General features: G+C 38.9%; 1 protein-coding gene across 1 annotated transcript in view; it reads left to right on the top strand.

Annotated features, from left to right (window-relative positions):
* The window catches only part of LOC109913042 (Na(+)/H(+) exchange regulatory cofactor NHE-RF2), a 111,989-nt gene extending 96,493 nt beyond the window's left edge, over nucleotides 1-15,496 (top strand). The window contains exons 3-6 of the mRNA XM_020512500.2: nucleotides 6,287-6,466; nucleotides 6,598-6,751; nucleotides 8,194-8,237; nucleotides 12,798-15,496. Of these exons, the coding sequence (XP_020368089.1) occupies nucleotides 6,287-6,466; nucleotides 6,598-6,751; nucleotides 8,194-8,237; nucleotides 12,798-12,956 (537 nt within the window). The 3' untranslated portion in view covers nucleotides 12,957-15,496. The remainder of the gene's footprint in view (nucleotides 1-6,286; nucleotides 6,467-6,597; nucleotides 6,752-8,193; nucleotides 8,238-12,797) is intronic.
* The last annotated feature ends 3,173 nt before the right edge of the window (nucleotides 15,497-18,669 follow it).

Genomic DNA, 18,669 nt, shown 5'->3' with positions numbered 1-18,669 from the left:
TTCAGCTGCTTCATCACTGACCTTCCCTCCATCATAAGGTCAGAAGCAGGGATGCTCACTGAAAACTGCACAATGGTCAGCTCCTCAGGTACTGAAGCAGTCCACGTCCAGACGCAGCAAGACCTGAACTATATCCAGGCTAGGGCTGACAACTGGGAATTCACATTTGCACTGCTTAAATGCCAGGCAATGATTATCTCCAAAAAAAAAAGGCAATCTAACTAAGGTCACTTGACATACAATAGATTTACTGTGCCTAAGTCACCCACTATCAACATCCTTTTCATAATCAGAAATTGAACTAAACAAGCCACATGAATACTATGGCTACAAGAGCAGGTATAGTGCAACGAATAACTTACCTTTGGCTACCTAAAGCATATCCACCTTTACGAAACAGAAGTCAGATGAGCGTTGGAAAATTCTCTCCTTGCCTACTCCCTTGTCCAGGGCACCTCAGGATGGGCAATAAATGAGAGCTCAGCCAGTGAAGCTCACATCCCAGGAATGAATTTAGGAAAATGTTCCATTAAAGGCTAACTTTTTTATTTTTGAAAGTAATTTTGAACAATCAGTGCAAAACAGCATATAAAAGAAAGATTTTCTGAAGAAGGATCTCGACCCGAAACTTCAGCTTTCCTGCTCCTCTGATGCTGCTTGGCCTGCTGTGTTCATCCAGCTCTACACCTTGTTATCTCAGATTCTCCAGCATTGGCAGTTCCTACTATCTCATTTAGATTAATCTTCTTTGTCTCACAGATGGAATTATATGGAAAATGTCCTATTAGATGGAACCTATAAGGCCAATGCTGGGTCAGTAACTAAAGCTTTGATGAATGTAGGAGGGAGAAACAGATTTAAGGTGGGCACTCCTACAGTTGGTGAAGTAGTTTTGAAAACCTTTTCTTGACCACCTTTCCTAGGAAGTATAATTCTATAAATATCAAAGTGGCTTTCCTTCAGGGTAACCTGCTCAAGTTGGAAGTATTCTTTCAACCCCTAAAGGAAACTTAGGAATAGATCAGGTAGCTCTGGAAATTGCACAAATGTATTTAAGGGTTAAATAATGTTCCTTGAGTCTGATATTTTTCAGCAAGGGCAGTGCAGTTAATGCTAAGGTGTTTGTAACTGAAGGTGGACATGGCAATGTTCTAGTGGCATTATACTTGAAAGATTTCGGCATCTTTATGGTGCACGAGAATGATTTTCTGTCAGAGAGGCAGGCACCAATGACTTTGAAGAAAAAGTTATCAATTGATTTAGGAAAGGATCCAAAATTGGCTGTCAAGCTTTGGAGGTTCAAATATATGGGATCGAAAATTAAGCAGGGTGAGTCAAATGTCATTCCACACTAAGAGTCTTATTTGGAAAATGTAAATGCTGTTGCAATTTAGTCGTACTAGATCTAGTTTGAAAGATGAGGCTGCTACTTAGAATGAGATGGGACAGCTGAACTAGTTAGGCACACAGACCAGACTAGACGAGATGCAAGTTTTGATGTATTGGAACTTAGTCTGGTTATGGGGAAAAAAAACAAAGGTGGAAAATATCTTGAGAACGATTAAAACCGTTTTAAGTTCTTGAAAATAGAGAAGGTTGTACTGAATTTCTCACTTTGGGTGATCCCAATAATATGAAGTTATTGATGCCTCAAATGCAAATATTGGTGGTGGATTTTTTAGTTCAGGAGGATTTGTGAGATCTCTTGTGGGAGAAAATTGGAAAAGTTGCCCTTTGATATGGGAGGTAAAGAAAATAAGAATGGTGAAGAGTATGTTAGTTTCTGAATCTCTGGCTTTAGATGGTGCTGATATGGCATTCTATTTGTCTAAGATTTTAGAATAAATATAATAAGTAAAAAGGGACCGAAAGAACAATCGCAGTAGAATCTTACATAGATAAGATGGTCGAAGTGAAAGTAGAGCCATTTTAAAGCAGGTACTGGAAAATATCTCTAACTTTAGGTGCATAGATGCTGGTATCAACTTCGAGAAATGCCTTGGCAGAAATGTTGTTGAAGGGTCCAGAAGAAGGATATTTTATTCTGTATAACAGCAGGAAGATATAATTGTTTTTAAATCTATGTATCATTGTATACACACTATTTTTTTTGTTACTTGAGAGGTGAGTCTAACAGTGAGAAAAGCAAGTCCCTTTGATCCTCAAACAGGCCAGCTCCAGAGTTAATTTAGTACAGGTGATGTTCATTGGACTTCTGTATTTTAGAGCAGAGTTTGGGTCCAAGTCCTACCTCGCCCAGAGGTGTGTAATAACATCACTGAACAGATTGTTGATTAGAAAAATGTTTTTTGTCTTAATTTAAGGGCAGTGTTTACGCATAAGCTTTTGTAACACATTGGTAGTATCTCTACCTCTGGACCACGGGACCTGGGTTGTCCCACCTGCTCCAGAGATGTCTTATAACATCTTTGATTAGAAAAAAATATAAGAGTGGAGTTCTTCCCTTGGTAAGCAACACTTGCAGTTGGCTGTTTGGGTAATTTGGTGGTGGGTTCTTTTTTAAAGAAAAAAGCTGAGTTCTTGAGGGTCTTGTAGCATAGTGGTAACATCCATACCTCTAGGCCAGAAAATCTGGGCTCAAATTTCACCTGTCCTGGAGGTGTGTCATAATACGTTGATTTAAAAGTAACTCCAGCACCTAGTTGTAATCACACTTGGGTCAGCAATGCTTGAGGAAAAGGAAAGCGGAGTTCTTTCCCAGTGGGGTGATTGGTTTCTGGACAAATGAAAGGATCCAGAGAATCATAGAATCATTATGGTATGGAAACAGGCCATTCGGCCCATTGAGTCCACGCCGAGCCTCCGAAGATCATACCCATCCCCTAAACCTATCCCTGTAACCCTGCATTCCCCATGGCCGGTCCACCTAGCTTGCACATCCCTGGACACTACGGGCAATATAGCATAGCCAATCCACCTAACCTGCACATCTTTGTATGTGGGAAAGGTGAAAACATTTATATTTGTGCTATACTATAGATTTACAATGAAACCTTTTTCTAACTTTCTTTAAAAGGTCTTTTGCTGCTTAATTTGACAAATGGATATCGCTATATAAAATACTTGTGGGAATTGGTCAATGTAGAGTTGAATTTCTTTTCCCAGCTGCAGCTCCTGTTGATGAGAAGTCTTTTATTCCTCCTGGCAGGCAACAGTTTGTGTCAAGGACAACCTTTTGGAAAAAATTATCTTTGTGTATTGGCCTGAGGACAAACTGATAATAGCAAAGGAAACTGTTTGTTTGATAAAGTTGTATAGTGCGTTTTCCTTCCCATTTAGGGCACTGTTCCAATTAAGCCAATTAATTTTTCTTTAACCAAAAGTTGAACTATGGGTGACTGAAGTGCAATATGTAATGAAGCACTTGACTTTTCCTGGTTGATGTGTTTGTGTGATCCATTTTATGCTGACTTCTCACTCATTGCCAAAAGAGAAGTCTAGACTTAGACTCTGGGAGATGGGTGAAAAGACATTGAGACATTTAATTATAAAGTGCCATTCACAACCACTGGACATTCCCAAGTACTTCACAGCCGAAGGAGTAATTTTTAAAGTAGAGTCACTGCTATGCTGTAAGAAATGTCGTATTGTAGGTGCTTTTGGTTAGAAAGATAAAGAATTGATTTATATTTAGCTTGGCGGAGTACCCAGCTTAAATTGTTTTTGGTTTCAGTTGAAATTATATTAAATAGAGGTATACGTGGAGGTTACAAACCAGTCTTATTATCCAGAGCTGGATTAAAAAAAATGACCTGGTAAATGGAAAAATACAAAAGCAAGTGCTGGAGAAACGCAGCAGATCTGGCAATATCTTTGAGAAAGGAAGTGTTAGATGGTAGATGGGAAGTTGTCTCCCTTTGCAGAATTTCTACCTTCTTGACAATTTGGTTTTCTACACCTATGTTAGTGCAAATGTTAAAATTAGCTGCTATACATTAGAATTAAAATTGTTAAAAAACGAGTATCCTGTTATCAGCTCTCTCATATTGCATTTCTAACAATTTTCCCTACAATGGATGTTAGGCTCCTTTCAGTTTCCTTTCTATTTTGAATAAGGTTATTACATCGTCACTTTACAATCCATCAGGATCCTTCCAAATCTAACAAATTTTGGAAGATTGTAACTAATGCCTTTACTTTCTCTGCAGCTACACCTTTTAAGGCTTAGTGATACAAACCATCTGATCCTGGAGACTTGTTAGCTTTTTGGTCTAATAGCTTTCCCAGCAACTTCTCCCTGCCTTGTTTTAAGCTCCCCTCTCTCAATCATGCATTGATTTTCAAGTGTCAGCACCACTGTTATTTCCTTTTTCTCCATTATAGACTCTTCAAAACTCTGGTCCAAAGAGAACCAACACTAGTTTTAGTTATTCATTTGCTTGTAAATGCTTGTTAAAACTCCTCTTACCTACTTTTGAAAGACGAATTGAATTTCTTTCATACTCTACCAGTCTGCCCCTTGTCACCCTTTTTTCTGGTTCTTAAAATCTGCCCAATCTTCTGACTTACCACTATTATTCATGGCTTTGTTCAATATTTCTTTCAGTTTGATACTATCCTTAACTTTATTTAACCATGGGTGAGGCATCCTTCTCAGATATTCTTTCTTTCTCACTGGGATCAATTTTTGCTGAGTTATTAAATATTTTCTTAAGTCCACCAATGTGTTTCTAATGTACTACCTTCTAACTCAATTTTCCAGTTCACTTTAGCTAGCATGGCTTTAAAATTCCTTTTATAGTTACTGTCATTCAGGTTAAAAATACTAGCCTTAGACCCACATTTGTCCCCTTCAAACTGAACGTGAAATTTTGTTATGATTGCTTTCGACTGGAGACTCCTTTATCATGAGATTATTGATTAATTCCATCCCAGTGCAAGTTACCACTTCTAGAATAGCACATTACCTGGGTGTGTTTAGAACGTATTGCTCTTAGAAATTGTTTCAATACAACTTATGAACTCATTTTCCAGGCTACCTTTGCCAATCCGATTCGCCCATTCTACATGTCGATTAAAGTCACCCATGATTATTGCAGTCCCTTTCTTACATGTACTTTTTTTTATTTCTTGTATACTCTGTCCTGTGGTGTAACTATTAGGGGGCCTGTAAACTACTGTCACAATGGGAATTTTACTTCTTCCATATCTTATGCCTTGCCCAAACAGATGCCCCATCTTGCTCTTTCTGGCTAAAATCATCTCTTGCTGCTGTACCAATGTCATCCTTGATTAACAAAGCTACCTCATCACCTTTTTTCTATCTTCCTGTCTTCTTGTCAAGTACCTTTTCAACATTCAGGTCTCAGTCTTGATCACCTTGCACTCATGTCTCTGCAATGATTGTCATGTCACACACATTAATGTCTACCTTTGCTGACAATTCATCTGTTTTGACACAAATGTATGCATTGAGATGCAGAGCTTTTAACTTTTTTTTTAAACCATTTTTGCAGTCTGTGGTATTATCTCCTGGTGCTTTCTTACATTTATACACTCTGTCCCTTTCTGCCATTGTTGTCAAAATTATTATGCTGCTCTCTGACCTTATAGATTCCCTTTGATTTTCCACATCTCCTCTCACATGGTTCCTTCTCCCTGCTATTTAGTTCAAAGCCTGTTTCTACTGCCTCAGTTATTCCACTCCATTGATACAGCTGCCGTTATTTCCAGTGCTGGTATCAGTGTTCCATGAATCTAAACTGATTTCTCCCATACCACTCTTTGCATCATGCATTCATTTCTCTATTTACAGCAATTGGCTCGTGCCTTATGTAAAAATTCAGAGATTCTTGAGCATCTGCTTTTTAATTTTAAGCCCATAGCTGCACGTATTCCTAACGTAGGACCTTTTTCCGAATCCTACCTATCTCGTCGGTGCCCACATAGACTACAATAACTGGATCGTCCACCTCCCATATGTCTCAAACCTGGGCACCAGACAGGCAAAACAACCATCTAGACACTCAGGCCCAGCTGTTTAGAATTGTGTTTGTCCACTTAACTGTACTGTCCTCTTCTCCCATCACATTCTGATTGGACAGTTGGATGGATTCCTGTAGCATGGGGCTATGATCGCTTCACTATTACAGGCCCCCTACTCTAATCTATAAAAGTTCCAGGAACTTTGGAGAGTTGCAGAGGCAGAACTTTTTGCCCTGTTTATGTTTTGTTTTAAAAGTGGTCCTGAGGTTTGTTGATGCAGTGAGGTGCTGGAGAGTCCCCGTGCTTTCGAAAAACGCCTTGTTTTCTCATTATGTTGCAGGCAATCAATGTACAATTCAAAGAACTGTGCCCTCGGCTGTGCTGCATGCAGAAGTGCCAAAATGGCTATGGCTTTAACCTTCACAGTGAGAAAGCGAAACCAGGGCAGTACATCCGATCTGTTGATCCCGATTCCTGTGCCGCTAAAGCTGGCCTGCGGCCTCAGGACAGAGTTGTGGAGGTAACAAAACCGTTTCTAAACTCTCTGTAGCTTGGCATTGTTTATTATTGACCCCACTGCCCTTTTTAAGACAGTTGGGATCTAATAGACGTTTTGTAAGAATCACGCATTTACTGGTTGCCTCTTTGCAGGTGAATGGTGTGAACATTGAAGGGAAGAAGCATAGTGAAGTTGTAGCTCATATCAAGGCCTGTGAGGAAGAGGCCAGGCTGTTGGTGGTGGATCCAGAAACAGATCAGTACTTCAAGAAACTTGGAATAACTCCAACTGAATCACACCTGAAAGGTGGGAATCGCCATTAAACTTCACTCAGTCCTGTAAAAAGAAAATCAAATACTTAATTCCATGCAGTCCCTGTTTCATTATTTGAAGGGGCTGCTCTTCAGCTTCTGGTTCCAGCTATCATAGAAACCAACAGCACCAGAATGAGGCCGTTCAGCCCAATAAACCTGTGCTGGTTCTTTGAAAGAACAATTGTACTTTGCCCAATACCATGCTCTTTCTTTTTGTATCCCTATATGTTCCACATCCCCAAGTACCTTGTGAAATTTCCTTTATAAACTTGTTTATGGAAATCAGAACTGATTGGTTCTGAAGAACAGTCACTATACCCAAAACGTTAACTCTGCTTTCTCTCCACAGATGCTGCCTGAGCTGCTGAGTTTTTCCAACAATTTATGAGTTTGTTTTTGAAAAGCATTAAGTTGCTGAGTAAAGCTACTGGTGTCCTTCTCAGTGTGAATTTCTTAATAGTTTATTCAGCCCTGACTCTGACCTGGCAGTTAGACAACCACTGCTATCATTGAACACTACGAGGGATTCTCTATTCAATTGCATTAAATTACTATTGTATGTAGATTTTTGTTTCACCCCTTTTGAGGGAACTGAACTAAACAGTAAGGGAAAGTTTAGGAGGAAGTGAATGACTAACATTTCTAGGAACCTTAACTGAATTCACCATCTTATAACATATGGGTCTGGAATTTATACATGTAAATTCATAAATGGTACAAGTTGTCAAGAATGGAAATGAGAATGTCCAAGATTGCATCATTTTGGTGCTTCCAGCCTGAAGGTAAAATAGATGTGAATCCCATAGAGGATTGGAACTGAAATCCCAGAGATAGAAATGGTCACTGGCTTCCACCCTTGGCACACTGCTTTACAATAAAATTGTTGAAAGAATTAAGATTGCTGTACACTTGTCTTTAATGAGTCATCACTTCAAACCAAATGTATTTATCCTTGAGCTCATTTCCATTGAATGCAGTATGTGGATCCCGAACGCAGCACGTATAGTAATTCATTCTGTTATAACGCATCAAATGGCACCATGCCATTATCAGGAGAGCTGGTCATAAGCAGTTACTGACCTTGGGTGTACCCATTAAGTCAATCCTCGGTGAGGTAATATTCAAGTCAGTTGTGCTATTAAAATCTGCAGCTGCAAGAAGTTTGCACAGCAGTGTTCCAGTGTAGACAATGTATGTTCAGCCTTGTAGTTATTATGGCCATGTTGGTGGGCCACAGCACATCAGAGAGAATTCAATTTCACAACTTGTCTTGGTGAGATTTGAACTTGCAGAATTGACTTTTGCTGGCATTGTCAGCTTCCCAGAAATGCTATGAAAATTGTCACGACCTCTGTCATTTACTATAAGGAGTACTTTGGAAGGCAAATTGAGAGTGTTGTTCTGTTCCAACTGACCACCTCCTTCTCGTTTCAGGGCCTTTGCCACAACCTCTGGCAAATGGATCTCCACGAACACAGGTGAGTAATGATTCAGGGATGTCTCGGATGTTTGATGCCGGAAGCAAATGTAATTCTAATTCTACAAGTGCATATTGAATGTTGTGGATTAAAAATTCTTCTGTGGTTCTGTTGGGCTCATTTCAAAGCCCAGAAGATGCTCGTATGTAGGGACTGCACAGAATTAGGCCATTCAGCCCAACCAGGCTGTATCAGCATTTATACTTAAATTCTTCCCAGTCTTATTGGCATAATTCTCTGCTCTCATCTTCCAATATAATTGTCTAGGTTGCCCTTAAATATGTGCCTTTGCTAACGAGTTCCATATTGTCACCACACGCTGGGTAAGAGAGAAGCCCCGTGATCTGGCAGGACTATAATGAGTTTACCTTCAATTAATGTAAATAAGCGCCAAACCAGACTAAGTCAGTGATCTTGTAGTAATGTAAGTGGTTAGTAATATTAATATGCTTCAAGGCATCTCTCTCACCAAAAACACAGTCTTTATGATAATATTATGAGAGCTAACGTATGGGTTAACACTCAGATCACATTATACAGGCTGTGAAGCTTGATTCTCGAACCCAAGACAATCTGACAGCAAATAGGCACTAAAAGCTAATAGTACCAGCTAGTTAGTGGCAGCTAGTTGCTACCTAAAAGGTGGTGATAACAGTGGAAGTTTGAAGAGGATTTTTTCCTAACAATAATTCTTCATCCTCCGTCTACATTCAGAAATGAAGTTACAGCTGCAAACAAGACAAAAGTGCTAAAACCTGCACTGAAGTTCAGTACCTCGTAGATGAAAAAACATTAGTGAATACTGTCTCTGAGATGGTAAGAACTACCAATGCTGGAGTCAGAGATAACAGCATGGCGCTGTTAATAGTGTGGAGCTGGAGGAATATAGCAGGTCAGGCAGCATCAAAAAATTATTCTGAAGAAGGGTCCCGACCCGAAATGTCAGTTTTCCTGCTCCTCTAATGCTTCCTGGCCTGCTGCATTCCTCCAGCTCCACACTGTTATTAGTGAATACTCTTATCACTTTTTAAAAGCAAGAATGGGAGGTCACAACCAATCTGATTTTTTTTTTTAAGAAAGGGAGTTTTGCAATTGCTGAAGGACAGCTCAAACGAAGCAAGCCTAGAACAAAGTACAGAAGGAAAGACAAAGTTTTCTATATTAATAAGGCCTTACCTGTGTCCAAATGTTGGTCAGTCACATGATTATGCTTTTCAGTGCAAAAACAAGGTGTGCATGACAATTTTTTTTTATTTAGCACAAATGCTACCTCCAGGCATTCTAAAGCAACCGCCAAGAAAAGAAAAGGGAAACCAACAATAAACTACAAAAAACAAGGAAAAAAAATGCAATAATTTTTTTTGTGCTGGTATTTTAAAGAGCATAAAGTGGAGAGCAAATATCCAAGAATGGTTTGGCACTCTGTTGATATGATCACAATTCTGGTTATTTAATGAAAGACTCAATCTTTACTTCCTGGAACAACAAATAACTGATAAAGGAGGATAGGCAACAATACCCCATCTTGTTTTGGGAATTGAAGGATTTAGAGGATTAACTTTAGAATTACTAATGATGGTCACACAAGTCCTGACTAAATTTTCCACACTTTCCAACTTAAATTTGAGTCAGCCACAGGATGTAGAGGCTTGAGTTCATGCTTTATCGACAACACTTTGTGGACTGGTGTCAACGTATAGGTACTGATTGTGATTTCAATGAAGTAACTTGCTTGAGGGTCTTATGGAACTGGTCATTGGCTCTACACACGTCAAATACATCAGAAGAACACATTTGGTCAAACCCAAAGAATACATCACCTACACACTGTTGAATGAAGGCTGTAAATTCAAAGCAATAGTTGCAAGCCCAAAATATCCGCAGCCGCTTGACTGCGCTTCAGCTGTGACTACCATCAACCAATTCAAGAAAACATTGAAAACTTGTATGAAATGTGGTTTTGTCTCACCCACCAAAGCAGTATCCAGCATTTTGTTACATGCAGAGTACAGCTTGTGGAAGAGGACGTTGGATTTCTTGCACATTTTAACCTCAATTTTCTAAGAACACCCTAAGTGCAATACATGCTCCATAGCAGCACGTGAAGGGGAGTCAACCAAGGAACAATGGCAAGGACGTTTCCAAAATTCCATCCATTGCATACAACCACGTCAATGAAGTCCAAGAATGACACACAATGACAGAGTGTACAGACACCAGTTAGTACAGGTGACAGTACAGGAGGAGCTGTATGCTCCTCTCCCCTTAAATTCCTCCCACATTTGTTTTATTCTCCACTCATACCCTCTTCTTGCCAGTGTTCTATGGTTCACTAATTCAACCTCAGTCAGTTCTTTATATTGATGATTAATTACAGTACAGATAATTGTTGACTTATTTTGTAAATTTCTAATCCACGGTAAGATGGGAATTTGCTTCTCTTGCCTGAGGCAGCAACATATACAGTTACATGTGATGAGAAACTGATTGATTGTTTCAGTCCTACAGTATGCTTCTTTGTGCGATCAGAATAAGCTTTACTATGGGAGTCCTCAGCCACTGATAGTATGCTAGTTCTTAAATTGTCGGGGTTATATGAGTCACTTATGTAATAATTAGAATTTATAAACTCCTCGGGGCATTTTACTACATTGTAGGTACTATACAACTACAAAATTTTTGATCTTCTGAAGCTGTGAATATTTCCAACCAGAGGTTACCTTTTCCATAAATACATTTTAATGATCTTTTAACTTACCAACTAATTAAGTGTCACGGTCTGTTAAATGATACCAGTGATATTGTAAATAGCCATCCAGATTATTTTGCTTCTACCAATGTTATCTAATTATTTAGTTTCTGTGAGAAGTGGCATATCCAGTTTTGTGTAGAAAGATGTTTAGTGACATGAAGCTTGCACAGACGATAAATATTGTCAAATTCCAAATCAGAGCAACTTAATTGTGGCTGAATATATTTCACTGCTCTTCTTGCTAAATGTTTATCACATGAAAATGAATTTTGACAGTGAAGAGTGCATGCATTGCACTAGTAGAGTCTAGCAGATCAGAAAGTGGCTTGCATCAAGATGTGCATCACTGAAGTGAACTCTCTCTTACACTGCCTGACAGCAGCCCCATCAATTTTCCAGAGTGTAAAATGATCTAATTGAAAACAAATTCATTCCATGTGGCAGGCAGGGACAGAATATTGCCCTGTGAAAGGATTCTAGTTTTGCAAAAGGACAAATGAGTTGCGCTGTGCACTGCAATTATCTGCATCAGACTATCTGCAGCCTCTCTGAGCATTCATAAATAACTGAAGCAGGTCACCAGTAATGGCATGTATATCACTTTCGGAACTTGCAAAGTATATCAGTTACAGATCATATCATTGCTTTAAAGTTTAAACCTGTTGCACGGAATGTTCTGATTTAATTTAATCTCTTTCTCCAAAGATTAATGGAGAATCCCATACACTATATTGAGTTAAAACATATCGGTTTTTGACATTATTTACTTGATTTAGCAGTTAGTCAAAATGCATTATTTTGAACTTTCCGACATGGTGAGATACAATGATAGTATATGTTTCCTGAAGCAAGACTATAATTAAAAGCCTAGTTCCCTGCAAATTAGAGCAAACTTAATTGCAGACCTTGGTATTCTTCAGCTCTTCGAGGGTGTTTCATATTGTATAAAGAACAGTGATTATTCCTAAGAGTATCTTGCACTTTCTTCACGTGACTGCATAAAAAAGGTCTAATCAGACGGTTAAGTGAAATTTGTTTCGTTAAATTATAGGAATTATGATCTAAGACGACACTAATAATATGAATTGGATTGCAGAAACATCCAACGTAAGAACATCATGCTCTTGAGATACGAAGATGATTGGAGCAATGTGCTAGATTAAAGTTGCAAAGCCAGGTTGTGTTTAGGAAATTCTGTGAATAGCGTCACAATGATCAATCTGTAACTTTGAGCATTGTGAAAACCTAATCTGAAATTAAGTTTTTTTTGGCTGAATAATACAGTTGATTGTGATATAGACAAGTTTGTATGCTGAAAATTGAAACTGTACAGTTTGGGTCTTTATTCTATAGATGAGATTCCTTCAACACCTCACCCGATCAATGTATCCTTCTAATTCTTATTCTTCCAACCCCTTGAATATATCTGTGCTACACAATTCAAATGCTTCCTGTGGTAGTGAGTTCTACATTCAAGCAGGTGTCTGAGGAGAAATGTACCTCCTGAATTTCCAGTTGTATATACTGTGAGCAACACCTGGTTTTGGAAACTTTGCAAATGAGGGACCCTGTTAGAGTGGACGTGTTGTTTACACCTACCCAATAGATCCCCAACGTGGATTAATAACCTCTATTGGGCTTGTGCCCCACACCAAAGCCCGTACTTGCCACCCCTTACATGCATTCTTTATTCCCCCAGCCTTACCTGCTTGTGCCCACTATCTGTCCTTCCTTTCCCAGTCAGTTGAGCTAGTTAAAGATCTTTCTTTTGTATATTCACTTTTTCTTCCCTTTTCAAACCTGTACAGGTGAAAGGAGAACTGGACAATGACCCATTTGTAGAGAGCGGATTGAATCTAAGTCCCACAGCAGCTGAAACCAGAGAGAAAGTGCAGGCTAAACGCAAGAACAAGAGGGCACCTCCAATGGACTGGAACAAGAAGCATGAAATTTTCAGCAACTTTTAAACTGGATGGACTGTCCCATTGAACATTTCAGTTCCCTTGACCTTCAGACAGAGTTAACATCATTCAATTGATTTTTCTTTTCGCCCCTCTGCATCAATTTTCTGGCATGGTAGGAGAAGAAAAATGCCTGTTAATATGATCATTAAAGGACTGTGACCAAAGCTTATTTTTATGCCAGCTGCTTATTTGCTTTGTGCTTGAGATGTATCTTGCCTAAGATTTGTTGTAGCGCGGTTTTAATCATGCTGGATGACGGTTTTCCATCAGGTTTTTTTGTTTGCTTAATTTTTTTTTAACGAGGGCTGGACTCTGATTATTGCAGTCAGCCCTCATTACAGGACAGAATAACTGGATTATTAGACTTACTTTCTGAAGTAGAACGTCTTTTGTGACAGCTCGAGTATGACTTTACTTGTCTCATCTAATAGCCTCCAGTCTACCAATCCTTACACTCGAGCAACATGTTGGGCTTTCTGTTAAGTGTTTCCAGAGCTGCCTGGCTAAAAGTGTCTTTGTTTACCTGGTCCTGTCTTTTTACACTCTCTGGTTATAGTTTCACCAGATGGCACTTGAAATGCGGTCTTATTAGTTTTAATGGAAATTATAAAATGTGAGGCAGGTAAGAGGGGGAGACAAGCCAGGTATTATATTCCTGAGTATTACAGCCTTGATGTAATACACTAGATAGAGGAACCATTTACTGCACATAAGAAATGTCTTAATTCTTATTTTTGTATACTAACTGCTGTTTTAGGCAGCACTGAAAATATTTCTTACATATTTTCCCCTGCAACATTTTCACTAGATTCATATTGATTGTAATCAGTTGTTACTAAGTGAACTGAGTTATTTCAAGCAATGACAATTAAGTGCTAATAATGGAGATTAAATGTTGGCTGACCATACACTGAAACATCATTGGTTTGAATTGGGAGAGGGAGATACATTTAATGCCATCACTGGTTATCTAATAAGCACGTGCTTCACAATAGATTTAGACTGATTTAGTTCAGAAATAAGATTCATTTGTGGGTTTTATCACAAAACATAATCGTTGGCATTAACCAAATTAACTTTCAGTATTCACGTTGATCCCTTATTAAATGCAGTAATAAAATCTATTTGAAACATATGTTCGAAGGATTCCTGCAGGCTGGTGCTCTAATGAGATGAAAGTAGTTGGAAGAGATAGGTTTAAGATTGTCAAGTATGTATGTCCTGCATCGACTGAGAATTGTAAAGGGTAGCAGGTCAATCTATTTCGATGTTCTAGCTTCTGACCAGCTCCTTCTATTTAGACATCTTTTTTTCCCTGCGTTCCCTCTTTTAATGTTTTCCAGTCCTGAATTCTGAGAATAGAATAATTCACTTTCTTGTGTGCCTGTGTGCTCTAGTTGTAAGCGAGACCCCTTCTGCAGCTGGCTGCAATTCCTGGATAATTTTTTTTTGTTGCAATGCTCAGCTTTTAACTTTGGCCTCTTGTGACACACCATGGCTGTTTATTTCCAACCTTGTATATTTTAATGATCCTTATTCACACAAGGCCAAAATCTATGTGCCACATTTTGAATAGTTTCTACATATTCAAGGTATAAAATGACTAGAAACATTGCATAACACTGCTAACAGAGGAGTCTGTAACACTGTTTGGGATTTGCATGGATCTTGTAACTTTTAGACTGAAGCAAGCATGAACTTTCAACAAATCTTTGTATAAAACGTGGAAATGCTGGAAACACACTCAGCAAATCAGGAAGCATCTTTGGAGAGACAAAGCAGTGTTAATATTTCAGAAATACAAACAAAGACTTGGAGAAACTCAGCAAGACTGGAAGCATCTGTAGAGAGAGAAACAGTTAAATTGGACTTGAAGCATTAAGTTTGTTTCTGTCCACAGATGCTGCCAGAACTGCTGAGTTGATCCAGCTATCTCTCTTTTAATTTCAGAATATCCAGCATCTGCAATATTTTGCTTTTGTTTTAGGGTTAATAGTTCAAGTTGATTACTGCCACTAGAACATATCACTAAAATCTTATAGTAGATCATTTGACCTGAAATGTTTAACACTTTGTATTTCTCTCCACAAATGCTATATGATCGAGGGTTTTTTTTGTTTCTGATTTCCAGCATTCACAGGATTTTTATTTTGTTGTAATTTCAGTTTAAAATGCTGGAAACAAAACGGGCTGGAAAAAGTTAAATGCTGATAAGGAAAATTAGGTGGTTTGTGGACTGTCGTCAGCCCTGAGAGGTGGAATGTATTAATCAGCATGAAAGCCATTTGTAATAGGAACTGAATAATCTTTGCTTTCTAGCTGAATATGTGGCAGGTAATAATGCAAGATAAATTGCTACTTGAAGGAAAGCACGCAAACATTTATATAATCAGGCAAATTTCTGATACCAGTGATTTGTGCGGTCATTATGTCTTGTACTTCTGGGAATCTAGTTTGAAACCCCTGTAAGCACACTTCAGTAACTTGTATAATATGGTCTTCTGTGTATACTGTATATTGTCAATAAATGTATCTCAGCATGACAAAGCTGGTTGCTTTCAGTTTATTCAGTTAGATTTTGGATAGCATTGCAACGGTCATGCCTTTTAAACTTCCACAAATAGGTGTAATCCAGACCGGACTTTTCACTGATAATGAATTAAAACTTTCCCAGGCATTTCACACATGTGACTAACAGATGGAATCTGTCTCTAAACCCCAAGAGAAGACACTGGGATGGGTGAGCTTAAAAATGGTCCAACAGGTAGGTTTTAGGAAATATTTTGAACGCAGTAGGCGTTCTAGAGAGGTAGAGCTTGGGGAGGTGAGGCAGCTGAAGACAGGGTCATCAATAATGGATTAATTTAGGGATCTGTGAGCAGCCAGAATGGCAGGAGCATAAAGATCTGTGGGTTGGGGACTGGGGAAAATTGGAGATTGGTTGAGTGCAGACCACATTGACTTTTCATTAGTGCTTTTTTTACACTTCCTTAGGTAACCCAGCAAGAACTGAGGTATTGAATGGGAGCTGCATAATTGGGGTTGAATGGGTCAGAAAATACTTTTCTTCCTCTAAAAGGAAACCGTTACTTACTTCTGTGTTCTCAGCCTGATACTTGCAAGAATTTTCCAATCTGTTCATTAATGGAAGGAAGAAGTCATTTCAGCGTTTCCTTTAGGAACATTACTGGAGTGAAGAGAATCCGTTCTCCATCCTGCATCTGCCTGAAGCATCTGTTACTTTTCCTCTACCCATTGCTGGCCCCCTGTCTTGATAACTGGCACACCAAACAATTACTTTCTTTGGTATTTTCTCAAAATTTTGTAAAGTGCTGCAATATTATTGTGAATTAATTCTCCTTTGACATATGCGGATGGAATATTTCTTTCCATTTAATATTACAACATAGAAGCCATTCAGCCCATTGTGTCTGTGACAGCTCTTTGTAGTTAGTCCCACTCCTTTTCACACAGCTTTGCCAATATTCCTTCATTCTTGATTCACATATTGTGCGTTGCAGTTGTTCTGTGACTGTAATTTCAAGCAATGCTAAACAAAACTCCTAGAAATCCACTTTAGAGAAAATATTCAGTTGTTAAATGGCAAGTTTATTTGATTTTGTTTGTATCCAACAAATGTCAAAGCACACTACATATACAGCTCTATTGGCATTCTGCCTACCTAAATGTTACCAATCACCCACCAGTACTGCCAAGGTCTTTGTTATGGTTCAGGAATGTTGGTTGCCAGAGAAATTTAGTTTGGAATACAATTAAGAATATTTTTGCAATCTTTTGCTTTGGTGCTGCCCTCCTTAACTCATTGCTATGTTTTCCTTGACACCTGGTTGGGTGTATGAATGGGAGGGGCTTAGAGGGATATGGGCTGAATGCTGGCAAATGGCACTAGATTAATTTAGAATATCTGGTCTGTGTCGTACATCTCTAATGACTCTTCCCCAGGTACTCTGTGGTGCCATTGTGCGTAAAAGCACTTGAAGTCATATTCTCTGGGTACAGGGTCATCCCTGCACTGATTACTGCAAATGCTTAGTCAATGCTGAAGAAGAGTCATATTGGGCTGAATGTTAAAACTCTTTCTGTTTCCACCAATGCTACTAGATGTACTGGTTTCTCCAGTACTTTGTTTTCATAAGTTTCATTTTAAAAAGTAAAAGAAAATGGGGAAAGCAAGGTCAAAAATACAGATGGAAGATTTTTTTTTCAAATTTGAGGCAAAGTTTGTCTGCTTTGTTTGTCCCTTTTTGAAATCTTGTTCAGTTTCTTAAATAGTTAGCATAAACCCAAACAGGAGGAAATCCTTTTGTCAACTCTGACTGATCTCAAACATCGGTGATGAGCAAAGAGCAGCAATTGGCAGATTCAGCCTCGATTACAGGAATTCTAGTTGACTGTATTTACATTTCCCCTTAATGAGCTTTTTGAGCATGTCTTGTGACTGCTCTAACACTGACATGTCATGATCTGGAAGTGAACCAGCATTACAGGCCCACTAATTGATGCTCGGCATTTTGAGAGTTTTCTCCCAATAAAGAATGCAGGTTTGAATAACTAAATATACGTAAAGGTCGTGCTCAAACTCTTTAAGAGATACTCTGTGTATTGTATTACATGTTCTCTTTGAAAACCCCAGTCTTTATTTTGGTGATAATTGTATGATCATGATGGTTTTAAGCTCTGCACAGGATCTAACACCTCGTGGAATTTAAATCAAAACTTCAGTGCCCTGTTTGGTTCTGGCACTGTGGTTATGAACTGGGAGGTTATAATTATCACGAAAGACCCATCAGACTGCAATTCTTTCCTCAAAATCTGAAGGGTGAACTACCAGATCTTTTAATCAAAATCCATCAACCAGAACCCCTTCATAGATAAGACATTGCAGCTGTGATGGGAGGGACCATAATATTTGGCTATAATATGGAATGCGCTATCACATTGGTTGAGGCGTATAGGAGACAGATTTTTGAGGGGGAAGTTATGTAATTACATGACAGGGAAAGGAATCAAACGAAAGCTGAACCAGGTGGGAAGTATAAACATCAGGGTAGACCAGACGGGCTCCTCTTTTTGTGCTTTAAAGTTGTTAGGCCACTTCTGGAATACTGTGTTCAATTCTGGTCTCCCTGCTATCGGAAATATGTTGTGAAACTTGAAAGGGTTCAGAGTAGATTTAAAAGGATGTCACCAGGCTTGGAGGGTTTGAGCTATAGGGAGAGGCCGAATAGGCTGGAGCTATTTTCCCTGGAGTGTCGGAGGCTGAAGAGGTGACCTTTTATAGAGGTTTATCAAATCATGAGGGGTATGGATAGGGTGAATAGCCAAGGTCTTGTCCCCAGGATAGGGCAGTCCAAAACTAGAGGCCATAGGTTTAAGGTGAGAGGTGAAAGATTTAAAAGGGACCTAAGGAGCTACTTCCTCACATAGAGGGTGGTGTGTGTATGAAACAAGCTGGCAGAGGAAGTGGTGGAGTCTGGTACAACTACAAGATTTAAAAGGCATCTGGATGGATATGTGAATAGGAAGGTTTAGAGGGAATATGGGCCAAATGCTGGCAAGTGAGACTAGATTCATTTAGGATAACTGGTTGGCATGGACCGAAGGGTCTGTTTCCATGCTGTACATCTCTATGACTCTAATTCAAATAACCAACAGGGTTTCATAATTATTTCCCTGGTCATCCGAACTACAACCT

The sequence above is a fragment of the Rhincodon typus genome, chromosome 21 (genome assembly GCF_021869965.1).
Source record: "Rhincodon typus isolate 14 chromosome 21, sRhiTyp1.1, whole genome shotgun sequence".
NCBI classification, from domain to species: Eukaryota; Metazoa; Chordata; class Chondrichthyes; order Orectolobiformes; family Rhincodontidae; genus Rhincodon; species Rhincodon typus.
This window is presented reverse-complemented; position numbering and strand designations above follow the sequence as displayed.